This window comes from Molothrus ater, chromosome 1 (assembly GCF_012460135.2).
Source record: "Molothrus ater isolate BHLD 08-10-18 breed brown headed cowbird chromosome 1, BPBGC_Mater_1.1, whole genome shotgun sequence".
NCBI classification, from domain to species: domain Eukaryota; kingdom Metazoa; phylum Chordata; class Aves; order Passeriformes; family Icteridae; genus Molothrus; species Molothrus ater.
The window spans coordinates 64,971,458-64,998,372 of NC_050478.2; the positions used below are offsets into that span (position 1 = coordinate 64,971,458).

General features: G+C 40.8%; 1 protein-coding gene across 10 annotated transcripts in view; it reads right to left on the bottom strand.

Moving 5' to 3' along the window:
- Nucleotides 1-26,915, bottom strand: part of PHACTR1 (phosphatase and actin regulator 1) — a 301,804-nt gene that overhangs the window by 55,829 nt on the left and 219,060 nt on the right. For 8 of the 10 annotated variants that reach the window (XM_036406273.2, XM_036406271.2, XM_036406270.2 and 5 more), the window contains 4 exons: nucleotides 20,514-20,594; nucleotides 13,659-13,838; nucleotides 11,934-12,140; nucleotides 1,456-1,786 (listed from right to left, as the gene is read on the bottom strand). In XM_036406273.2, coding sequence (XP_036262166.1) covers nucleotides 1,456-1,786; nucleotides 11,934-12,140; nucleotides 13,659-13,838; nucleotides 20,514-20,594 — 799 coding nt within the window. The remainder of the gene's footprint in view (nucleotides 1-1,455; nucleotides 1,787-11,933; nucleotides 12,141-13,658; nucleotides 13,839-20,513; nucleotides 20,595-26,915) is intronic. The other 2 variants (XM_054515620.1, XM_054515622.1) reach the window with 1 other exon arrangement.

A 26,915-nucleotide genomic window follows, 5' to 3' on the forward strand; every position in this document is an offset into this window, starting at 1 on the left:
CCAGACATTAAGATGTCCAACCTAAGCTGGGGACAGCATGGGCAGTGCAGCCCCAAAGGAGCTTTGGGAGACACCAGCTATGCACTGTGCTTGGTGCATTGAATTTTGGGATGGTGGAGAGGCACCAGACCAGCCATGCTGGCAGTGTGAGAGGTAAACGGGTAATCACTGGGTATGGCAGTAGGAGACAATGTGGATACTTTTTCTATCCTACCTCTACAGCTGTTTCACAGACAGGAATAAGAATCTTCTTCATAGCCCTAGTAGTTTGTTCCCAGCTGAGAACTCCCCCATACTGTAGAAATATTAGCCCCATGATGTAATCGCAAACGTGTCACTATTCTGGTACTAAAATAAGCTGGCAGTGTGAGACAGCCTCTGGTCTCCTGACTCTTTTTCAGGGAGTAAGGAGAAAGTGCCATCAATAATCCAGTTGTTTCCAACTATGGAATATAATGAAGGTAGTTATCAGTTATCAGACAGAAATACTGGGGTAAATCATTAAGCATTAAGCATTTTGTCTGTTAGATCAAATATTTTGCCTTCCTGTATAACAGGATGATCTGATGCTCCTAGAACAAGGTGGCTACAAAGCTGTCTTTGGTACTAAATAAAACATGTGATTTTTCATCCATCTTCCCTGTTCTGGGACTTTTTCAGTTTTGCTCTGCAAGGTGAAATAAATTTTCCAAAGCTTGCTGATGTTGCAGTCTATGAGGGCAGCTTGCATTTATACAACATGCTTCACTTACTCAGACTACTTGGAGAAACATTCAGAGATACTCATAAGTGACAATAACAAAAAACAGCCCCAAGGTGGGTAAGGCATTTCTGATCAAATGTTCTACCTCTTGCCAGATGCAAATGGCCAAGAAGGTAGCTGCTGTGGAATGAGTTAAATACTTACTTTAAGATCAAACACATGATTTAATTTAAATTAATTTAAGTAATCTAAATACTGTATTAAAACCCCTCTAAGTGACTTGTAGGAAGTCCACATAGATTGTTTTGAGCTAATTGGTAATACTAATCAGACGCCCTGCTGGAGTGGCACACTAGATTCTGATTGCTCTTTTATGAATCCTCCTCTCCTTGCATTTAGTAATCCTCCACACAACTGGAGCTCTGCAGTTATGCCTCAGCAGTACCTACTGCAAGCCAGGCATGTCCTATTAAAATCTCCATTGGCTGTATTATCTACTTCCTTGAATGGGACAATGGTGTTCAGGAAATTTGGTCTTTATTTCCTTTCAGCCACAAACTTGTCAAACAAGTCTGGAAAGGCTCTTCCTCTGCCTCTGTTTCTCCAGAAATGACTCTGCCCTGAAGCTGTTAGACCCCAGAGGAGACACCTCATTCAAGTCCTACAAATGTAACTCAAGCGATGCCTTCAATGCTGGGTTAGCAGGAATCAGTGCACACCACTATGGAATGCTAAAAATGTTGGTCCATTACCTTTCTAGCCTGTGCATGGTCATGGCTAGTGTTTTGTTCAGTTCCTCGATCATCCGGCACCCTGAAGGGTGAATGGGCAACGTGCTGGACCCAGAAGGAAGGTGCTGGCTGTGGCTGCTGTACTGGAGCTGGTGCTGGTGAGCTGCTAACTGGGATGGCAGGACAGTGTGATGCTGCTGGGTCAAAGGCTGCTGGGAGCTCTTCTGTGTGGAATAGGATGAGAGAGAGAGGTCTGGCCCCCCTAAAGGCATGCAAATCATGACTTTCTTTGGAGGTAGTGGAGGTGACAGTTTAACTGGCATACAAGGCAGTTTCACAGGAGCGCCAGGATCTAAAAGAAAGAAAGACAGCACAGGTGTTAATTTTCATGTCAGTAAGAAGGAGATTAGAGTATCTGCCTGGGTGAGCAGGTACAGAGGTTGCCACTCAACATAGGAGAGTGCACACCTGTTGTGACAGACAACTCCTATTGTATGCTCAGCATGGTCCCAGAAAAAACACTGTTGTTTTGCAGCACTCCCGAGTCTCACAAAAAAACATCCCAGGGCTGTGCATGCCCCTAATAAACACATTAAGCAATACTTAACAAGGCTTGTGGCACACTTTAAAGCCCTAATCCTCCAAAATAGCCCTGTGAGGTAGATGCCACTTCTTCCACTCAACAGGCACACAAATAGGGGGAGAGCAATTAGGATGAGAGCAATTCAGTGTCTGAAGTTACAGGATGACTCACCACCATCACTGGCAGAGCAAAAACTCAGGGATTTCTGATCCATCTCAGCCACCGCAGTACAATTACTACAAGTCACACTTCTTACAGCTTTGACATGTGCAAAACATCTGGTGTAAAAAATTACATTATAGGGCAAAAGAGAAAAGAAATAAGGTTTGAATACTAAACAGGATGGGTTTGGAAAAATGGAGGGTACACGAGGAGAAAAGTTAAAGGGCACTAGGTTGTTAGGACTAATACATTCTTTTACAGAAGTGGCAGACATTTTTCTCTGGACTCAAGCACTGAATTTTAGCTTTTAAACTCTATTTAAAATATTCACTGAAACCCATAGTTGATCAGACAGGAAAAGACTTCACTGACTTCAATGAGAAATCAGTGAGACTTCCACAAGCAAACCTCTCTTCCAGAACTCAACTGCAGAATGGAGATTTTTGGAGATGCATTGTGAAATATTTTCAGAAGGGAAAAGAAGTAACATGAGGGCTAGTAGTTGCCAAGATGGATGGGGGAAATGGTCACAAACCATGCTAAGAGTGAAAGAAAGAGAAAATATATACACTGTGAGCAACAACTCTAAGTTTGTATCTAGGAGGAAGGCCAGGCCCTTTACAGCCTTAAATACTGCACATACTTGTCTCCGCACTGTAGCTCTGTGGGTGAGGCTTGCATGACCTTTGGTCTCTTGCTGCTTCTGTCCACTCTTGCTACAACATGGTAAGAGAATTGCAGGGCCAGAATCTTTTGACCTGAAGAAGCTTGGGAGTTAGATGCTGCTCTCCAAAGTTCATCACTATTCTGAACACTATCAGATTTCCATAGTCCTTTTCCAGACTATACAAACTGGTTATTTTGGATTTAAACTATCCTTCCCCCCACTCCCTTCATTCTTTCCTTCTTCCTGGCTTGTTCTGGGTATTGCCTGGACTTCTATCCATATCTAATAGCCAGGGTACACAAGTTTGATATTAGGACTAGCAAGCAGTAACACTTTTTGAAAATTATTATGGATTGTAAGGTGAAAAAAGACCATGAGCTAAGTTCAGATATGTCTCTTGAGTTTTTTTAGTGCTAGTCACATCTTCCACAGCATCCACTTGATATTAGTGGTTTTGCTATTCCAGGGACAACACATTGACAGTGTAAGCCTTCCACCTTCTCCAGAGTGTTTATAGGCTACTACACAGAGGGGTTCAAGGGAGTGCAAAGATGAAATGCTGTGTGCTGGTTTTGGAGGGGATAGAGTTAATTTTCTTCACAGTGTCTGGTATAGGGCTGTTTTGTATTTGTGCTGAACAAAGTTTGAGTTGATAATATAGAGATGTTTTTGTTATTGCTGAGCAGGGCTTGCACAGAGCCAAGGCCTTTTCTGCTTTAGAACTGCAACACAGTGGAGGGAAACCTGGGATGCATGGCAAGCCAGGACAGGCAATCCTAAGTGACCAAAGGAATATTACAGACCATATGATATCATGCTCAGCATGTATAGTGAAGGTAAGAAGGAGGAAGGGGGCGGATGTTTGGAGGGGTGGTGTTTGTCTTCCCAAGTAGCCATTGCATGTGATGGGGCCCTGCCCTCCGGGAGATGGCTGAATACCTGGCTGCCCATGGGAAGCAGTGAACACATTCCTTGTTTCACTTTGCTTGTGTGCATGGCTTTTGCTTTCCCTATTGAACTGTCTTTATCTCAACTCATTCATTTTCTCAGCTTGTCTGAATATGGTCCTAATACTTTTACCCTTCTGATTCTCTCCCTGACCCCACTGGTGGGGGAGTGAGTGAGGGGCTAAGTGGGGCTTGGCTGCTGGCTGGGGTTACATCATGATGTAGGGGTATGGAGAAAAAGTGGCCTTTCCACATTGCAGAGTGGAAGGGCTATAGAGAGTAGAATGCAAGTCTTTTGCCTTTCAATGTAATATTAAATCCACTTAACATGTTGTCTCTTCTGATGGCTCTACGAAGGTTGAAATTTAAGTCATGGGTTTGCCAAAGCAGTAAAAGAAAAAAAAAGCCAAACCACATTCAGGATTTTCTATTCAAGCACACAAAGTTCTTCAAGTCACCTTGTTTTTCTTACAAATATGTTATTTGCATACATTTCCTCTGTGTATCCTGCATAAAAGAACACACTCTTCAATTAAAGGTAAATAACAGAAAGAGTAAGGAGTAAATTGTATAGAGCCCTGAGAATAAAACTCCTATGGGATTTGTAGTAAAAAAAAGTGGGTTTTTTCACAAATTTATGCTCCAGGCAATTTTACTTCTAGAGCTTGTCCTGAATTACAAAGACTACACTAAGATCTGCACTTCCATTTTGACAAATACAGGTTGGTTTAAGATGCTTTCTGCAGTATGTCAATTAAAGTCTGCACCTGACAGTGCCTGTGCCCGGATGCCCCATTACTCTGTGGCAGCCCTCCTTAATGGTGAATTCAAAAAGATCCCAACTGCAGGCATCTCTGTCTTTTGACAAAAGAATAACTGGAAGTATCACTTGGGTTTTCTGCTTTTTGTGATCCTGAAGATCAGACCAATATAGTTAAGGTATAAAGCAAACAGGAATCCTTCCTCCTTTCTTCTAAATACAGTGAAAATTTCTTTTCTCATGCAAGTATTCATGCAGTAGAGTTGTGGCACAGGCACTGCAGCTCTGGAATTGTACAGGAGCACAAGTCTAGCTTAATTATCCTGAGTAGCCACATATTCATTCTATCATGAATCAGATGCACACACTTTGGTTTGACTCTGCGCAACAAAGGTATGGACCTTCAGTTTCCACTTAAATTTAAACAAATGCTTCACATCAACATGTTTTCAATGGTACCAATGCTGGGTGACTCCGCTGGACACCTGCCAAAAATTGTGCCCATTATTTTTAATGTCCTTATTCAGGCTGTGTTATACCCAGGTTCTTGAGCTTGTCTGAATATGGTCCTAATACCAAAACAGACTCTTAGAAATGACCAGAGGCATTAAATCTGCTTGTCTGTCCTCCACCTGCAGGAGAATTCTACTTTGTTTAAATAAAATGGTTAAAAGGAGAATGAGTACAATTTGCTGGGAAATGTAACGGTGTATCTTCACTGACACCAGTAATGGAGACCTCGGTATTGCAAGTTTTTATGTGTGGTCTGATCAGTGACTATGCTGAACAAGTGGGTCCTTGCCCAAATCCATGGGCTCTGGGCATGCTGTTGGGAACTGTGCTACCATCATCTACACTAAATGACAGAACAACTTCTCCCTGCATGTAAGAGTGAGGTGACTGAGTTTTACAGTTCTTTCCTCTGTTTGTTTTAATTTCACAATGTACATGATTTATGAACCAGGGCTAGTAACAATTACTGTCTCCCCCATGGAATATACATCAGACATAGGCATCAGTAGATGAGTAAGAAGCTGGACAGGGGAAATAAGAACAAGGAATCTATGATGTGTCTTCTCAGTGAAACATTACTAGAGTATTAAATCATTGCACAAAGCACTCATAACTGAAAAGAAGCAAACTGTGTGAAGCCAGGTGTGCAAGGCTGATTAATCTCTTCTGGCTGAGGTTTTTCATGCTCAAGAGAATAATGAGCAATTTTGCAAGATGTTGGTTCCCAGTGGGGATGTGACCACTCAGCACTGTGTAATAACTTGCATGCTAGAGTTGATGAAAAAGACATAAACCTCTCCACTCTTGATGATAATCAATTACTTAAAAGACAGTTGTGGATACCACAATATTTACTACACATCAGAATTTTGACAAGCAGGCCATCCTTACTCTTTCCATACAGATCATTTTGCTAACGTCTGTAGTTACTGTATTTCTTTTGGGGTGTTCATGAGATAAATATATGTTTATTTGTTGCACAGGTTTGCTGCTATATGGTTCTTCTGAAGTGTTAGTAGTACACTGGACCTGTGAAACATATACCAAGTCTGATGCTTAGTCACTGAACATGGCTGGAGAATTGCTCAGCACACATTGAAGACACAACTGCTGCAGATGGGGTGCAAGGAACTTCTGGATGTATGGCAGCAAAGGTTGCTGCAGCAGGGGTTGTAGAAAGGCTCATTAAAATCTTCAAATTCTGCCCCAGCTCAACTACTTCATGGAGAAAGACGACATGCCTGGGGATCCTGGGCTTGTGGCAGAGCTGGCTGTGTTGCTCTTTCTGGACTCCTTGCCAAATGTAAGGCAGTGCTGTACCCTGACAGCAAGGGAAGGACAACAGACTCCTGGGTGGTACAAGAAGAAACACAGCCAGGAGGTTCTGCTACTGATAGAAGGATTCCCTTCTATTTACCAGTCCTCAGACAGTATCTAGACTACAGTGCAAGCTTAGTATCCACCAGGAAAGATATCAAAAAAAACAGAATGAGTTGAGCACAGGGTCACTGCAGTGGCTGAGGGCTAAAGCACCAGAGGTACTGAGGTATGTTCAGCTTGGAGCAAAGACAGCTTGTGAGGGGAACACTTAAGAGCAGCCTCCCAGTACCTACAAGTTATCAATAAGGTGATATTCTTCAGTAGTGTGTGGTGGGAGAAGGAATGACAGTGGACAAAAGTGAAAAGAAAGAGGTTCAAGACTGGATTATAAGGAAAGTGTCTTCCCTGCCATGAGAAGAGGCAGTTAGTGGAGCAGGTTTATCCAGACAGGTTGTACAGCTGGCATCCTCTGATGTTTTCAACACCCAGCTGGTCAAAAGCCTAAGCAATCTGGTCTGATCCCATACCTGGCTCTGCTTTGAGCAGGAGATTGGATTTAAGACCTGGTGAGGTCTTTTTCCTCACCTGAATGACCTTATACTGTGACCTTTGCTGTACTGTATACAGCTAGTAAGTAATACAAGTAATACAGCTTGTCATAAAGTTAATGAGAAACTCTTTAAATTCCTTCTAAGTAATTAATTATGTAAAATAATGTGCAAAAAACTCCCTCAAACCAACAAAGAGTGCAAAAAACAGTGTGGCCTGTTGAGGGAGCTCCATGGGGTGATGTGCCTGATATTTACTGGCACCATTTGGACAAGTAACTTTTGCTATTTCACGTCTTCTTTCCTGTAATCACTTGTGCCTAAATGGTAAGAGTCTCTTTTCTTGTTTCAATGAGTTTTTGAGGAGTCAAAAACTGTTCTCAAAGGTTTGCCATGCATCTCCTGCTGACTATAGCAAGATCTGCAGTCAGGTCTTTTGGGGAAGATTTGAGATGGAATTCTTTGCTGTTCTTGTGTACCACATACACATTTAAGATTCAGGTTGAATATGGAGAACAAAAGCAAGGCATGATTAGCCCTAAAGGTTGAAAAGTATGGCTCTGCATGAATTCCTGTGCAGGGCCTTGGAAAGGGTTTCAAAGATGAGAAAATTTCCTGATGCCTGTATGTGATAGGTACTCCCCTCCAGGAAGAAGCACAGAAAGGAATTATAGAGGGAGAAACTGCACCAGAGTCCAGTTTCCATGAGAACCTGGTGAAGGAGAACTGCTTTTGTTCTGCTGCTTCTCCCTTGACATGCAGTGAGAGAACTGTCCATTGTCTTCATGTGAATGTAACCTCCCTTCAGGAATGTAGCCTGCCAGAGCAGACAGCTGGAGGTAACATCACTGTGGAGGAAGCTTCTGGATTATGCCTTGGGCTCATCTACAGGGAGTCTTCTGATACATATGTGACTACTGCATTATAAAATATTCCAGAGTATTTACTGGACAAATTGTAGTTGCAAAAACTTTTACAAAGTTGTCACTCATAACCAACTGTGTGTTGGCAAGGCACCAGGACCCCAGGCATTCATGCTCTCAAACCTCATTCTTGTCTTGTCTGCATTGTAAGAAGCAAATTTCGAGGATTTTTAATATTTTGTACCCTATTAAATGTTTGCCTCTAATTATAAATTAGTTCTGAGTCTACACAGACATAACTAGAAAGCCCAATATCAGAACTAAAAATGTGCTATGTGTCTCTTCAAAATATTGAATGAAAAAAAGCAAAAGAATGCAAAAAGCTTAAATGGAATAGATAATGGCCAGATATAACCAAAGCTACATCCTATTCTAATATTAGGCTGAATTTTGGCTCAAACAGACTCAAGTGCTCCTGAGATCCCATCTTAATGGCACATATTTTGTTCTCTGGTGTTTTAGGAGCTTTATGGGTTATTGGTGATTCAGTTGAAAAATATCTAATTAATTCCAGAAAGCATTATCTGCTCTGGTGAAAATTAACAGCTTAATGAATCAAGATCAAAGCGAACTTTACAACACTGGGGTCTATCAATTCAGACATGCCTAGCAGTCCTCTCACTTGACCATTAAAGATTTTTTGATAAACTGGGGACTTGAACACCAGAACCCCAATTAAATTTGGTCCCAGGTAATTATTTCAACTCTTCCTAAATTTTCAGTGAAGGAAGCTAGAAGTGTCCTAAATGCCTGAGTTCTGCACGTGAATATCAGAGAAATAAAACAACAAAAGAAATTCTATCTTGTGAACATTGTATCATACTAATCAGTCTAATGCTAATCATGTTTGAAAACCAGTACAAGGCTCACCAGGAGGTGACTAGCCAACAGGACATGCAGAGCAGTGAAACAGTGGTAACAAAATAGTTAAGGCTCATGTTTTTCTCCTGGAGTTTCCTGTCTTCTAGGGCTTATGTGAGCACTTCCACACCCAGTGCTGTGACAGGGATGTTCCCTGTGGAGGCAGCACCATCAAGACCACAGGACATGGCGTGAGGAAAAGTATGGAGCATCTTCTGCAGCAGTGTTGGTACCACTCCCAGTGGCTGCCCTGCAGTCTGCTCTTGGCTCTGGCACTGTTTCTATACTGTCCCATCCCTACAGAGCCTCAGCCTTGAGAAGAAGCATGCCAAGGCTGTGTGATTTATATTTGCTAGAGGCAATTTTTTCTTCCTTCCACCTTTAAAAGGATTTTTTTTTAAATTTCCATTCACCACAAAATTAAATGTGCTCTTACGTGTTTATTTAGGTCTGCTCTTTTATGTGCGTTTCTTATCAATCGAAAGGCCAATCTTTGTCTTGGCACAGGCAGATAGATATTTGAGATGGCTCAAAATGCTTTCAGAGGAAAGGAATGTTTCCTTTCCATTTCTAAAAACTGTAATAAATTCTTTGTCAAGCCCTGCAAGTCAGTCTGCATAGCTTTTTGAAGAACTTTGGAATATTTTCACAGCAAGACAGGGTCTGACTTTTTTCCCTCAAGGTTTGTTTTAAAAATATTTTTCCTTTTTTTTTTTCCTCTGTAGTCTGTAGTCTGTAGTGATTTTTTAATATGTGTTTGTAGAAAACATCTTTCTATTAAATAGATAGACTTATGTACACATATACAGGCATATATATATATATATATATATATGTATATACATATATGTAGACAGAAGTTGAGTTGCTTCTGCCTTTTCACATGTATACCTGAACCCTTCACAGGATCACAGCTACCAGACCATTAAACCTCTGTCACTCTCCACTAGCCATGCCTGATATGTTTTAATTTGTCCTTCAACCTTCTCAAAAATTCTTCAGTAGAAAAATGTGTATCCAGCAAGAAATGAAAAGTTTTCATTTTGAATGCCAGAGTTCAGATTTTGCTTGTTTTCTCACTCACAAGCAGAGGATGTCTCTGGAGTAATTAGAAAAAGAATAGCATTAATTCGGCTTCTCACTGAGGAGGATGCTTCATTAGGATTGATTGCTCATTTCCAAAGACTGTACATGGCTAATATAATTACCACTGGAGAACACAAGGCACTGAGCAACACTTATATCCTTTGGACCACCAAAGTAAATGGACCCTTTAGAACAAGCTGAATACTTTTATTTATAAGGAATGTATAAGTGAGGGTTCCAGTACCAGCAGGAATACTGTCAATTAAATTATGGCTCTATGACTAAATTTGAGTCTCCTTTCCTTTACCCTGAAGGTTTTGTACATGCATGTACAAGAGTCTATCTATACATACAAGACTTTATATAGGACTAGATGAGACATCAGTGAAGGCCACCACAAGAGGCCACACCAGAGGAGTCACAGTTCTGTTTCGCTTTCAATGGAAAGTCATCACCATCAAGCAATGCACTTATGCTGATAACTTGAGCCTGATTCTACTTCACACAAAATTTCCAACTGCAGAAAAAACAAAACTACTCCAGAAGCCCTCATCCTTTGATTCTTCTGGTATCTCTTACAAAAGAATGGCTTATGAACCAAGGACCTGAGTTTTTTCCTATGCTATTCCTATATTTTTATTTCTTCCATGTTGGCCTCATTTCTGAACAACTTCTTGTAATTGGGACAGAGTTTTATGGGAGATCACAGGAAGCTGGTTTTGTCCTTAGGTGAAGCCATGAATACTGCTACCTGGCCTTGCAGGCTGCAGGACCACCCATTCAGTTTGTAGCAAAGGGCAAGATATTAACTATTATGTGCAGATTTTGGCAGGTAAGAAAGTAAAGAGGTTTCACATAAAATGTACAAAACTATACAGGACAAAAAAGTGTGGTCATCCAAACAGAAACATGAAGAGACTACGTAGAGATGAGAGAAAACCAGAACATGTTCTTCCTAATGAGCACTTTCCTGATATAGACATTAAACCTGAATAAAATGGGTATTAACTGTCTGAAAAAAAAATCTGCAATACATAAATGTGGGCAGAGCATTTCTCACATCAGTTCTGAAAATATCAGGGCAGGATTAAGACAAGATCAACCCAGGGGAAGACTGGTAGCTGTCCCACTACAAAGATGAACCACACCTCATATTCAACTCAGGATTTTGAGGCGCTGCCTGCTGTGCAGCAGCTGCAATTATGAGCACACTGTTCAAAAGGTGCAGGCAAACATTTAGGGAAGCTATTTTGGTCAGCATAAATATAGCCATCCTTTGCTTCAGCAGTTGAAATGAGAGACTGGGAGGAGGAGACACACCCACCCTCCTTCCACATCCACCTAGAACTTTGAATCCCAAAGAACCTGGACACTTGTGAAAACATGTGGAACACAAAACAGAGCCTGTGTTGTTTACTGTTGCTACCTTCCATGCAGTGAGAGCTAAACTGCAGCATAAAGCACAGGACATCAAAATCCTGGTCATTGGGAATTGGAGCTGGACTCACCAGTGGTAGGAGACTAGTCAGAGCAGGGGTGGAAAGGGGGAGCAGTTTGGAAGATAATGTAAATACTGAGGCGAAATGGCAAGAAGTCATGGGACAGAAGTACCTGTATAAGGATCAGGGGCAAGTCAAAGACAAACATATGGAAAGATACAGGGTGTGTGGAGGGGGACCTGCCCATATGGCAGTCGAGGGGACAAGCAACAAATGGCAAAAGGAGAAATCAAAACTCTTCCTTTCCCCTCAACTCTCACGCCTTTCCTCATCAAGGGCATTTAAAGATATCCTAGTATTTTTCTGATACTTCCTTTCCCATCAAAGCACATCCTGCAATTTCAGTGGTGAAGGTAATTCTTGATGAATAAGGGTGAGGAGGGTTAGGAAATGCCACAGCGGTCTTAAGCAATTAGAGCTGAGAGGGGAAGTGCCCCTGGAGCAACCTTGATGAAGGTGCAGTCTGAAGATTTCACGATCCCTGCCCTAGGTACAGCACGTACATCACCAGCACACACAAGCGTGCAAACAGAGTTACAGAAAGAGGAAGAACATTGAGAACCTTGCTACAAAGGCAGCTTTTCCTATAAGGGAAATGGTGGGGCTGGGGGTCCAGGAATACCTACTTACCAGTTAAGTGGCTGGCAATCCTGGCAATAGGTTTAGGAGGCAGGGCAGGGGGCTGTTTGAGGAGGGACAACTGTTTCACTGGGGTGTCCTCATGGTCTCCAGGGAAAGCGGCAGATTTTTTGGGGGGAAGTAGCAGGACTGGCTTAGCTGTAGGATCTTGGGACAGGAGGACGCCGGATTCATTGGATGTGGGGCTCTCTTCAGACACTGGAGGACACAACCACATCATAGACGCAACAACGTTACGAGCAAAGCAGCAGCAGATACAGCCGAAGTCAGACAAGAAAAGCAGCACAGCAATGCAGATTAGGAATGACTCATAGATTTCACTCAAACATCGTATAACGTAGAAAGGAGGAAAGGAGGAAAGGAGGAAAGGAGGAAGGAGGAAGGAAGGAAGGAAGGAAGGAAGGAAGGAAGGAAGGAAGGAAGGAAGGAAGGAAGGAAGGAAGGAAGGAAGGAAGGAAGGAAGGAAGGAAGGAAGGAAGGAAGGAAGGAAGGAAGGAAGGAAGGAAGGAAGGAAGGAAGGAAGGAAGGAAGGAAGGAAGGAAGGAAGGAAGGAAGGAAGGAAGGAAGGAAGGAAGGAAGGAAGGAAGGAAGGAAGGAAGGAAGGAAGGAAGGAAGGAAGGAAGGAAGGAAGGAAGGAAGGAAGGAAGGAAGGAAGGAAGGAAGGAAGGAAGGAGGAAGGAGGAAGGAGGAAGGAAGGGAAGGAAGGAAGGAAGGAAGGAAGGAAGAAGGAAGGAAGAAAGAAGAAGAAAGAAAGAAAGAAAGAAAGAAAGAAAGAAAGAAAGAAAGAAAGAAAGAAAGAAAGAAAGAAAGAAAGAAAGAAAGAAAGAAAGAAAGAAAGAAAGAAAGAAAGAAAGAAAGTAAAAGAGAAAGAGTAACACACATCTACACAACAGCCAAATTTCTCATTACTTCTGACAGAAGTCAGCTCCCATCCAGGCTGGGTTGTACTTCCACATCAGGAACACAAATCAGGTTTTATAATGTCACATCACTGATGGTCTGTCACCACAGCTTGCCTAGGACCAGATATGTTAGCAGGTGGTCTCTAAACTTACCCTGTTAAATGTAAAAAGCACCTCACAGGGCCTACTCTCTTTTGAAAAGGCTGCATAGCTGCGCAAGATCACGGATGACAACTTCTACTGCTCACTTTTCCTCACTTGACCTTTGTCCACAACTCTCAGCAGCACAACCTGACGCAGAAAGAGGAGCTAGCCTGGATGTAGAGCATTGCTGTCTCCCTGCACAGGCTGGGGAAGAAGAGCAGCCAGCCTCACCAGGGCAGGGCAGCTGACTGTGTTAGTTACTGACGGATGTGTGGTGGGAACTACAGACAGCACCATGTGGCAGGTAGAGGGCACGATGTTGTACCCCAGGGCTCAAAAGTGTTGTAAGCTCTCTGCTCTAGAGCTCATTGGTACATCTGAGATGTAGACAGAGAGCTGGAAACCTGCTTTTACATGTTCACAAAGTGCAGGGGTTTTGCCTCACTCCGAGAGAGGTTACTTGCCTAGAGGTAGAGGTTAATTCTACATCCTGTCAGTCAAAATTTCTTGTGGAGCATTCAGTGACAATCTCTACACTGTCACCTCCTTCTACACCAGAAGACCTTCATTTTGACCAGGATTTCTCAGGGCTAAACACCAAATGTTAGAAGTCAAAAACTTGTTTCAAACAGCTTAGAGTATCTACACCATAACATAAATGAGACGTTACCTGTCCCATCCATGATCTCTGTGGTTGGGAGCACCTCATATGAGCAGGGTTCCACAGATGCTGGGACTGACTCCAGTTCTGCTAGGGCTGGCAGGGACACCTGGCTGGAGCTCAGCCCAGAGCCCAGAGGCTGTCCATTCTCCAAAGCTCCTTCTTCATTTGGTATGGAAAGTTCCCCATCTGTTAATAGTCGGAGGAAAGAAGAATGGCAAAAAAATAGACATAAATAAAATGCAGACAGAAATTTAAATTAAATCTATTTCCATTTAGATTATTTTCAAATGATGAACTTGGACTGAGATCTTCTATATACACATGCACTGGATTTACATGGAAAAGTTTTGATAGCAGGGAGTCTACATGGATGACTTCTGTGAGTAGCTGCCAGAAGTTTCTCCCATGTCTGATGGAACCAGTTCCAAGCTGGACCCACTGCTGGCCAAGGCTGAGCTTATCAGTGATGGTGGTAGCACCTCTGGGGTAACATATAATTTAAGTCAAATATCTGTATTCATCTTTTGCTCTACCCTGGAATGGTCATTATGAACCGTGGTCTAAGTTGGTTGATTCCTGGCCATCCTTGACCCACATAGACATGCAGTCTCATCCAATGCAAAAAAAAAATCTGTTTTCCCTCTCTTTGTTGAATCTGGGAAGTCAGGAATGACAGTAGGCTGGAACGAAAGAATATTAATACATACTATATATAATATTTTAATATTAATCACAATAATTATTAGCTTTCCCCATGCCAACTTTTATGCTATAAGGACACTAAATCACAGCGATATGTCCCTATTTTACATGCAAATAACCACATTTTATGTAAGGAAGAGAATATTTTTTATATTTGCCTGATGTAAAGTCTTGATACTGGGGTATATCAGATTCCATTTAGAAAGCCTGTTTTTATAGTTACTAATAATATCTCCTCTATCTGAGCAAAATTTCTGTGACAGCAGCTGGCATTTTCTTTCCTATCAAATATCACTTCACATTAGAAATAATAAAGAGCAGAAGAAAGGATTCAGATTATTCTCCATAGTGTCAACCTGTATGATTTTTATCTCTGAACTTGTTAAGCACAGCACTCTGGTACCTGGAGGCAGTGACTACATGGACATCACAATTAGAGTTTTATAAAGCAAAGTGTTCAGCCCCTATGGTTACAAATAGAAGCCTGAAAATATAACTGAAATGTGACCGTAAAATTAAAAACCATCAGGCAAATATACAGAACTTGATTTTACTAACTATTTAAATTACTTCTAAAAATGAAACTCAGGATTTCAGAATATGCTTTTATATTTTTGGGCACCACTGATTAGCCATATGTAGCTCAATGTATTGAGTGGAGATGTACATCAGTCAAATAAGTGTACATTTTCCCCTCATAGGGCTAACAAATCACTTTGGAAAACAATACTGAAAAGATAAAAAACTCTCATTTTGGTGCTAGTATACGGCAATTAACAAGTCTGAAAATACATTAGCTGATAACTATTCAGAATAATGTTTCTGCCATTTAAAGCTTCTCTACAGCAAGTGAAGATGGTCTCCTGTTTATTTTGGAATTATTATGAATACCGAGGTCTTGACTTCCTTGGTTTTGTTGGAGGCTTTTTGGAGACCCAGAGAGCTATTATGGTAGTGCAGTCACATCATACTAGACTGAAACCTGACCCATGACTTTGAGAGATCAACTGAGCTGGCTAAAAGGTGGCAATATGAATTAAAGCTATAGGCTTGGGCCAAGTGTTTGTAGCACAAGCTCCTTTCTAACTGCTGTGCCCATTCTATTCAAAGCTGTTTACTTTCCTAGGCAGCAAAAATAAAAAAAAAATTCAGCCAGTATTTAAGCTGAACATTTTTTGACTTAGCTATTTGGGTAGAAATGCTATGTACTCTGTGCTGGCTCTGTCTCCCTTTTATAAAGACACACATGTTTACATGTTTGGGATAAGGATTAATGTTCTCTCAGTCACCTGGTTTCATGAAGGAGTGTAAGTGTTTCTTATGTAGAGCATCTGCTTCTTGAATGAAAGGCAGCGACTGTGTCCAACAATATATTAATTAATTCAGTGCATTAATTCAAACTAAATTTGACTATAACTATGAGAAAAATATGCATGACAAACCCAGTAATGTTTGCATTTTGGAGGGATGACTACACATTCTTCATGAAGTGAGATGCCTATTGTAATATGCTGAGCATCTTGAAATCCTACTGTCTTAAGTGTGCTATGTACTTCTCAAGGTATATTAGCATGATTTGGAAAAACATCATTTGAATGACCCATAAAGACTTACAACTGCAAAAAAAGTAAAATGTAAGATAAAATTTTGGCTTTTACCTTTTGTCATAATACTAAAGCATGGCATCTTTCTGTACTGACAGCATAACCTTTTTTAATCTTACATCTGAATAGCTTTAATCTTGATTTAGAGTCTAAAGCTTGTCCTTGGATTTGAATGAAATCATCAGACATGGCACAGAATCATGACTGAAATATACACCCTAAATCAGGTATTGCTTAAAGAAGAGCTACCTGGAGAGTTGCTCAAGTACAGCAAACAGATCAAAGATGCGGAAAAAAAAATTGTAGAGGAAAGAGTATCTCAGTGTGAATTAATCCTGCATCAGAGATATGTTTGACAACCAGATACAAAAGGCAAATGACTTATTATTTTTAGAGTATTAAAGCTATTCAAGCTGGATATACATATGAAAAGAATCCTGGTAATGCAATTATTACATATACATGGATGAACTTATCTGTTTTCAGGACCTGGCTATGAGTTTAAAGTTAACATTGCACAGTGATAACATATGTAATCTTTTGTTCTCAGACTTGCTAAATCCTTTGCTGTTTTCACAGTGTCTGGTGCTACTTAGTGGAAAATGACTAAGTCCAGGAGCTTTAACAACATCGGCTGTGCGTGAAACTGGACGGGTCCATGAGGGAGTAGCTTGACCTCTGCAGTAAGAGAGCACATGAAGGCTGCTCTTCTCTTACTCAGGAGACTCTGCACACCTGAAGTCACTGAAAAAACAGGACCTCAGAGGAAACTCTCTTATGCAAAGGACTCTGCCCAGACACTTTGATTCATCTCAGCATGTGAAAGCGCAGCATGGGACGAAGGCCCAGAGATACACAGATGATGTCTTCAAAACCTGTGGCTTCTAAGCATGGTTTGTACTCCTGAACACACTTGCATTTTCCACTCTCAGGTACTTCTAAAACATTGCCTGGTGTGAAGCAGCCCACAGTGCATCACACTGACTGGCACAAACCAGTCCTGTGGTGTTCCCCCTTTTGTAGCTCTGCCTACCCTCTCACTGTGTCTTTTACTCTGAACTACCTTGGACTACAGAACTTTTTGCAGATCTGAAAAGTGCTACGCTCATGTATCCCTTCTACAGAAGACTGGCTATGTAAGTCAAAATGGACAAGTGAAGTCCTGGATTAATTTTTGGATTGGGTTATCTCCTTCAATACTTGTCTACTCTCAAGTAGACTGTCCAAGCAAGAAATTATTGATGAGAAAGACTAGGACGGGCCGAGTAAAATTCATTGTCATTCTCTGCCATGACCCCAAGGGTGGGAAATGGAAAACTGGGTGTTCTTGCATGTCGTCAAGACCTGCCCCTGGAACTGTTTCCTAGCCTTGGTGGCTACCTTAGAACAGTAGCTGGGATCCTGTACAACTTCAGCGCCTAAGCAGACCCCTGATTTTGTGGGATCCCATGGAGTTTGAGACAGGCTACTTCTGGAGGAGTTCAAAACTTTTTCAATTTCACTGCAGCACAACTGGCTCTCCAGTGGCTGCCAAGCCTTCCTGATGCTTTACCAAAGCCACTTCTTCAAGTTTGTTCTCACATATTGTCACAAAATCTGCTTTAGGGCATAAGTACAACATGTCCAAATTCTGTCAGGACTTAGGCTACCTGAAATTTAAATCTAAATCCATAATTTCAATTAGATAGAGCATATTAAAATACAAGAATATAAAAGATGAAGACTGCCCATGTTTCCTTGGAAAACCATTGCACCATTGCCTTTGGCGTAAGTAATTGGTGCATATTCATATTCAGAAATTTCTCACTACAGGCAATCTCATCTACATTCAGAAAGAAGAAGAGGTATCAAAATACTACAAGTAGATTTAGTTCTTTGACCAGCAGTATGAAACAGTGGGCAATTCTAATGACAGATGTTTTTGGGACGGTTAAATCTTCATGTGGAAATCAAGGTCTGCTCCTATGTGTAGGAGCGATGGCAAAAATATGAGTTCTTCTAAATGTTGAGGTATGTTCTGTGATGCAGGTGGAACAGGTGTTTTTAACCTCTCAGGACTATGTGCCCACAAATTATAAGAACAACAGGAGCTTAATCAGATACTTCTTCAACTTACTATTTTCCGAAAGTACACAGTATTTGAAAAAATTATAGCCTTTGCCTACATTTTCAGAATACTCAAGTCACAGAGCCCTGTGGACATGGAAGATAACAGATACTGATTCTGTCATGAGTTTGGTCCTTAGCAAGGAAAGAGCTCTCTGCAGTTCAGTCAGGAGCACCTTCAGGTGACTAATTTAAGCATGGGGGTCACTGAAATGATAACAGCATTTCTTGTTTTCCAAGTGTAGCAGCTGAACTGCAGTGACTCTCCTATGTGTGACTACTGTGACTTACTGCACTCTGATAATTTTCACCTGCTGGGTGATATGAAGTCCTCTGAAAAGCCAGCAAATCCTGAAGCAAACAGGTCAGAGTGTCACTTTAAACAGCAGGCAAACAAACCAGCTAATTATGCTTTTCTTCAAGGTAGAAGATATGACAAAACCAACACTAAACACAAAAATTCTTGGTTTTGGGTCAGTCTGCACTGTTTCCTTTCATCAGTATGGGTTTTTAAAGAAAGGAAAAGACAAAGTTACTGACAGACCTGCTTTGCCCACCTCTTAGGAAAGGGAGACAAAGAGATTTACACCCATTGTCTGTGCGAGATGCCTCTTGGCATGGAAGGTGCTACCACAATCAAATAAAGCATTCTGCTAGGAAATGCTAAAGGTCTGTTGTTTTCTTGAAGGATTAGAGGTTACCTAAAAAGAATTACAAAGAAAATGTAACTTTCACTTAAGGTTGTCAATGAAATAAATCCTTCATTAGAATTACTTTCAGATTATTACACCACTGAAGGAAATAATGCTTTTGCTCTACACATCTTGCCTTTTTCACATCCTTGTATCATCATAGCTGTTTGATTACTACTGCTATTCTTGTGTATTACCACTTTCTTCTCTGCCCTACCTCTTTCTTTTCATATCAGCTTTGTAAAGGTGAAAAATTACTATAAAGAGGAAATAATTTCTTTCTCTCAAATACCTACAGACAACTTAGAATCTGCTTCACAAGATGACACAGAAGTTTACAACCTACATCATTATTTGATCAATAGGAAAAAAACCTGTAGTGCTTTGGTAGCAATAGAAGAGGAATCTCCCCAAGTTTCAACATGGAAGGTGGAGTCAGACTTCACAGAAAAGGTTTTTCCTGGGGAGGCCTTTCAGTTAATGTAGGGATGGTTCAGAGGGTGGCTACATGTGGGATGTGAGGCAGGGATGAAGGAGGTCACACCTGGGACAGAAGTGTGACTGAAGGCTGCCTTCTGAGCTGGCTGAAGCACTGATCCCTTGGTGTGACAGCCTGGACCGTGCCTCACTGGCTGCGGTCTGATCTGAGTCACACTAAAAAACATGGACAGCACAAAGCAGTGAGAAGGGCAAATCTATTGACAGGACTTGTTTTTACTCTCAAGTTGCATCTAGGATGGTATATAAGCCAGCAGGTCATAGTGAGACACACTACTACATATAACTGGTAGAAACTGTAAAATTTAATGATAAGCACATTTTTGCTGCTGATTGTTTTTAACTTAAAAAAATTAGCAGCCTGGGTTACTAAATTTTTAAATTCCTAATAAGCTAGAGTAAAAGAAGGTAGCAGATTTAAATAGTCCTGAATTTATGGAGTAGGCTATACTTCTAATATCTGTGAAAACTTCTAATTTCTATTGATTTCTACAAGATTTTGTACTGCTCTTGTCAAAAACCTTTAGACTTCGAATTAATGAGGCTTTAAAGCATAGGCATAAATTCTATTGTGATTAAGAAGTAACTTTATTATATTTTTATATAACTTGTTGAATTAATTACCTTAGTAATTGACAAGGGAAGCAGCAAAACAAATAGAAGACGCACTCAAATACTGAAATGTATGTAACAGATGCCAACTATGTATTGTGTTACCAGTGTAAAACAATGATGTTTGTAAAACAATGGCATTTTGCAGAAACAAGGCACTCAACAAATTAATTATCCTGAGCAAGGAATTATTATCTCTTCTGAGCTGTTTCAAGGGAAAGTATATTGTTCTGTGCTCATCAGGATCCAAGACCTTTAAATGTTTCCCTTTTCCACAACAGTTAATCGCAAAGTGACTCAACCAGACATTGGCAACACACAGAGACACGAACCCACTACATCTCTCCACAGCCTGGATGCTTTGCTCTTTTGCAGTCAGTGACTACTGCCTATTGCTGTGATTTTTATTTCTATTGCTTTACATTTCTGATTAGTTTTAATTTTTATTTGCTAACTAACTACCACATGTATTCAACAGAGAGGGCCAGACCACGGCAAAGTCAAGAGAAGTGTTTAGAGATCTTATTTTGCACAGTCTTGCAATTCAGAACTCTCTATTCCCGGTTCCTAGTGTTACAATTATGCAATGTCTGGCCACAAAGCTATATGGGATGTCAGTTTACTGTTGTGAAAAGAAGAACACTTACCTTTATCAAAAATTTCTTTCAGCACTCCTCGTTTTATAAGCTCCTCTCTGCTTTGCCTCATTGACATTTTTCTTTCCAAAGCTGTAACAAAGGATAAGGGTCAATATAAATAGAAAAGAAGGGAAATTATTGTTTTAAAAGGCTCTATGCCTTTTAAAGGCATTTAAAAATGCTCTTTCTCCTCTTCAAGTCAGTGCAGTTTAACATCCCGAAATAAAGGCTACTGGTAGTCCAGAGAATTTGTCTGCTACTGCAGTGTGGCTGTTATTGAGAGAAATTATGGTAGACTGACTGATTTGAGGGCAAGTCTGCACAGCCATTGCTTGGTTTTGACACATAAGCCAAACATTTCTGATTTCTGTGGAGAATTAGAGACAGCAAAGGGAGAAAAGGGAGATTATTGCAGGAGCTGGAGAGGGAAAGGTAAGAAAGAAGGTGTTATAAATGATCAAATCGGTAGCCAAATTCATAAAAAAATTTAACAAAGATTTATTAGATTGATAACAAAAAAATAGAATTTCGAAAGACCACCACAGCCAGGACAGCGTCAGCCCTAGGTGCAGGTGCTGGGTGAACCGAGATCTGACGGACAAAGTGCCAGCGTTTCCCCAGTGGTTCACCCCAATGCTTCAAGCAGTCAGCTTATGTACAGTCTATTCTGCCTGAGGCAGGGATGACCGAACATTTCTTTGCGTCTCTTCACATGTAGAACTGGGTCCATACATGTGCAGGAATAGACAAAGGTAGGCCCAGGTGACCAGACGGATGTCTGAGCACCTCGGCAGAGCCTGTATTCGGCAGAGCCTGTATTCGTATGTAGCAGAGTGACACCAGTTCTTGAGTACGGTAGATGTAATCTTCCCAGGTGCAGGTCCCGTTCCACGGAAACTATCAATCATGGCCCAGGAAGGTTTCTTTCATACGTTAACAGACTTGATATTATCTTAACGTTGTCCAGGAACTAATTGAATAAAAATGAGACTCTGCTCCCAGCCAGGGTGATCACAGACATACCTTGGATTCTACAATATTTTATACACATATATAGCATGAATTATCTCTACCATATACTACAAAAGCAACACAAAGGCTCAAACCAAGGAAAGATGTGGCCACAGAACATGGCCACAGACTGTGTCCAGGCTGTGGAAGAGAATGAAAGCCAAGGATTCTTTGCCACTTGTTCCAGTGAGGGCAGGTTATGATGTCTGGGACATTGCAAAAAATGAGCTGTTTAATAGAGCCTTCTCTTCCCTGGAGGAGTGTTTTCCCTAAAGAGATGTAAAGGAGGGAAACTCCAAGAGAGCCACTGCAATTTACGCCAGATCTGAACAGCTCAAGTTCTGTATTGGCTGCTTGAAGGCCACAGTCACTGAGGCAGCAAAACGACAGATAGAAAATACATGTTTCTTTAGTGCAGTAGTAATTAAAACAATGTCCAATTAACCAAAACACCACAAAGGACACACACAGGCAAAGAGCTGAAAGCCAGCAAGCTGGGGGCTCAAGAAGTTATGTGAAGGAGTGGCTGCGACTGAACCCGCTCTGTGAGAAACAAGCCTGTGCCTGCCAAAAAAGAGGCACAGTCAAGGGCAAATGGCTTCTGCCATATGCTCCTCTAGCAGACCCAGCACTGATGCACACACACACAAATGAACTGGGACTTAGCATCCTCAGCCTGCCCAAGGCAGATTTAAAGCAAAAGAGGCTTGGAAAGCCCCTCTTCTCCCCTGAAAACTGGAGGGTGCAACCTTTCTTGGTACTGCTGTGTGTTGACTCTTCCCACAGGGACCCATATATCTGGTGAATTAGCTACGCTTATACTGGCACACTGTGCTTATTGCAACTTATTTGTTGCCAGACACTTAGGGCTAATATGAACAAGGCCAGCTCTGCTTCACTTTTCTCCATAGGATAAATACAGGCTTCCCTGTTTTTAAAATCAGTTTTGAGCATGTATTCTTCGGGACAAAGATGACCAATATATACAGTCAGAAGCTAGTTAAAAACCCTGGTCTCCCCAGGGAGAGACACACTCTCTGAACTTCAGCATGGATGAGAATTAAAGGCAGGTCCTTTTGCTGAAGCACCAGACCCCATACCCATTAATCAGCCACATGGTGCAGTTTGATTTTGGAGGTTGTTAACCTAACAGCCACAGCATTTTCTAGAGTGCTTTACACCCATTTGAAGAAGTGCTTTAGGCACCTCAACTGACTTGCAATGAAACACTGGTTTCTAAGTTTTTAATATGCTTTTGAAAAGAAAGGCTGAACTATAAAACTCTGGAGTCATCCTGCAGACTGCTCTCCAAGCTGCCTTTTCCCTGTGCTGAAAGGGTCTTGTTCTGGTCTAGCATTTAAAGCTTTTTTTCTCTTCCTCCTTAAGAATAGCTGCTCTCAGACCTTCCAAGAAGAGCCAGAACAAGCTGCAACTAACTCCTGAGCCTTCTCCCACCAAAGAAATTGTTAAAACTGACTGAGTTTAAAGAGCAATTTGGTGGCACCCAGCACCTTTTCCAATAGGTCTCAAAAAGTGTAATTTTCTGTTAGAATAAGCAGCAAGCTGAACTTGCTCTTCAGTGGGAAGCCAAGCTGGGTGAATCAGCAGCAAAGCAGCAGTTTCTGCATACAGACAGGAGTACCGCACACAGAACAAAGACACAGGCAAATTCTATTTCTGTACTCTATCTGACCACAGATAGCTAAGTAACAGATCCACATTTTTCACACAAATTCACTGGCATCCACCTGGGTGCCCTGTCTCACCCTCCTACCCAGCCAAGAGCTGGTTATGCAAGGCAGCAGCATAGGACTTCATGGCTAGGAGGTCCCACCTCATTATCATAGTACTGGTAAGAAACACAGTCATTTTGCATTCAAAGACAGAATAGATATATATTTTGAAGACTATATATATAAATTTCTGAATAATAATAAATATATAAATTTCTCAGATATTCCCTATTGTAATCTGCTTGTTTTCAAGAATGAAAAAACCTACAACCTATAAACCTGAAGCTCAGACAAAACCAATTTTTTCAGTTTCTAAATCCTTTCTAAGTAGGTACAGGACTTATAGTATTAATTATTTTCCTACTAATCCAGTTTAATTAATAAGATATTTAGAGAAAGGGCATGCTGGGCTAAGACCAGCACTGAATGATAACAGATGTTATACTAAAACTGTGGAACATGCTGCCTTTCTTCAATTCAAATCTTCCTCACAAACAAGTGTTGTACATTTAAGTGCATAACCTGCTATGCTATTGCTGATCAGATGGGAAAAAAATATAAGCATTTAGACGCAGAACTCATTAGGGTCTAACACCCTGAACAATGAAATGCTTTACTTCGTCTGGATTTCTCTGACTAAGATTGCCAGTTCTTTTATGAAGGATTTTCTTTTCAAGCAGAAAGCTGGTACAAAATAAATTCATTCACTCTCCACTGAGAAGGAATCCATTCACAGCAGAGGATAAATGTAAACCTTTGAATTAATCCTTGATTCATGAAAACCGTGTAAATTCTGTGATGGGAAAAAATGAATAATAATTAATATTTAAGAAAAGATGCATTACTTCATTAGTGTTTTTCCTTGGTGATTAACCTCATTTTTTTTTCATTTGTACAACCTTCCAGGAGATTAGAAATAAGCATTAAGCCCTCTTTATGGTATCTACTTATTCCAGAAACTATTACTGTAACAAATTCGTCCACTCTACAAGAAACTCTCAGTTACTAGTTTAGAGAAACGAGCCTATGTGTACTTAATGGTAGAAGCGTACAGATTTTGCCAGTGTGCTCTGCAGTACGCTGTTTCTTTTATGCTTTGATGAAGAAACAGTGGGAAATGTTTTTATTAGTGTTTCTGAGCTGGTATTTTTGAACTCGTCCCTCAGGAGCAGCCCCCCTCTGCTGTTCAAGCAGAGTTTTTCTCTGTGGCAGACCCATTAAGATCAGTAAAGCCTTGACAGGGTCAGGAGAAGTTCCTGCCCCTCCATTTTGAAAATCAAACACAGTTTTGTCTTCATCCCTTTAACAGGATGCTGTGCTCTGTGGTGGCAGTGCTTGTGAGCTGCTCCTCCAGCTGAGCAGGCGAAGCTCCGCGCTGCAGCTGAGCCAGGCGCTCCTGCTGCTCCATTAACCAGCCAGAGCGGCATTTATGCTGCCAGGACACACAGACTTCCTGTCCTCCCAGCCTTCCCTCCAAGGCTAAAACATCTCAGATGAACTATTCCAACCTGCATCTATATGACACAATAATGAATTAATAATAAATATTATTATACAAGATAATGATAAAGTGTCCTCCTTTGCAGCAATTGTCATGTTGCTGCTTAAACAAAGGGTGGACTAAATAAATAAGGCCTGCCCATCTGACAACTGAAACAAAATCCCAGTCTGTGCTGGCCAGTTGGATCTTAACCTTGCTTTTTTCGGAGGTTGTCCTTGGCTTTTGTTTTAAAAAGCACTGGGGGATGCTTTGCATGAATTCTTCCTTTCAAAGGCCACTATAATTTTCATGATGATTTTAGAAAGCAAAGGTTGTTATAGTATGAAGCTGAGAGCAGAAGCTTTCTGGTGCATCAATTATACTTGCCTTCAATAGGAATCTGCTTTGCTAATAATTCAGATCTGAATAATTAGAAACAAGCAAACCAATTGCTTTGCACAATGTTTAGATAAACAACCATCACTGTTTTCTTTAGATTTATAAGGAAGAAGAGATTTTCAAATGTGATGGATTATGTATTTAAAAATGTTACACCATCTTGAAATTTTCTACAACTATGTAGACTTGGCAATCAAATGGAGCAGGATTCAGCTGATACAAATTTTTATAGGGTGGGCTTCTGCCTCTGACTTGGTCTCCTCATATATTAAGAGCAAGTCTTGGGCATGATTAACCTCAGACTAATGTAAGAATCTAAACAAGATTGAGCTGCACCTTGGAAGTGCCTGTTAGGCTTCACTGACTGTAAAGGAAGCTAAGGGTGAGTAACTGAGATAAAGATGCATAAAAATACGGCTGAATATACTCCTGAAATCAAAATTGACTGAAGAGAGTAGTTTTAAGAAAAGAAACGCTGCTATAGGTGCAAGTCTTAAACATCACTGAGGAAAATGTAGATCTATCAGTTCACTGAGAGCTCCATTAATTTTGGGGTTGTTTTAATAGCTGTGGCATGACACTCAGCACTGTTGCTGTGAGCTTGGGGTATGACCAATACCAAAAAATAGCTTGGTTGAAACAAACTGTATTGCTCTGCTCATTGCTAAATATTAATTTTCCTTGGCTTCAAACATGCATAGGTCTCTTAAAGCTTGAGGAAAGTAAAACTATTCCAACAGATTTCTGAATCTTTGAGATTTAAAGTTCCTTACAGAAGTTTTGAGCATCTCTAATATCAGCCTAGGTTTTCCTGCAACAGTACCAGCTACAAAACCTAATTCAGATAGATTACTACCAAGAAAAGATTGTGAGCCTCTTTTTGTTTGTGTGTCTGCCCATGACATTCCTTGTTGTGACTGTAGCCTAGCACTCCCATTCTATGAAATAAGTGAACATTTGAAGGAGAAAAATAGGCTGGTATAAAAGGTTAAGATTGATTTTGAAAAGTGTATAGAAGTACCTTTCCAAATCAGCTGACCAAATAAACCTCCTTCAGGATGTGAATCACTTGGAAAACTTCTGTGGCATGTGCTACGAGACAAACTAATAACACAGAAAAAACCCACAGCATTGATGCCACACTAAAGAGTAACTCAAAACATTCTTCAAGCAAACCTGGATCATCATTACAGGAGTGGAAAAGTGAGGTACAGACAAGCTGCAGCAACTTGGCACACCACCTGCTATATCAGTAGCAAAGCATTAACAGCACCTGCTCTGTGACCATGGGCCAACACTCTAGGCTAGGAAATGACCCTTCTAGACTTAAAATTTGCTACTGTCATCAAGGCAAATAAAATAACAGGAAAAAGAGGAAAAAATAAAATTAACATCCCACCCACAATTAATTTTATTTTATTTCATTTCCAGTCTTGCAAATACAACTGGACTTATTTTAGATTGTGACTATGTAAAAGCATAGAGAAAATATCAGGGCATCTTGCTTCCACTCCAATTCAGACCAGCTCAAGACAATGGTCCATTTCCAGTTAGAAGCACTGGACTGAGAACATGATAAATCTTCATTTGTGACAGGTAAGCCTTTGAAATTACACAGTAAAAATATACCCATTCCTTTGAGAGTGCAGGATTAAATCTAAAATTCCTGGTTACTCACTGGAAGACTTTAGGAGGTGAAACAGTTGGCACACCTGGTAACTACAGATAAAAATTCAATCTTTTCTTCCTTACTGATTGAGAAAGAAAGTAAAACTGGGGAAGAAATGA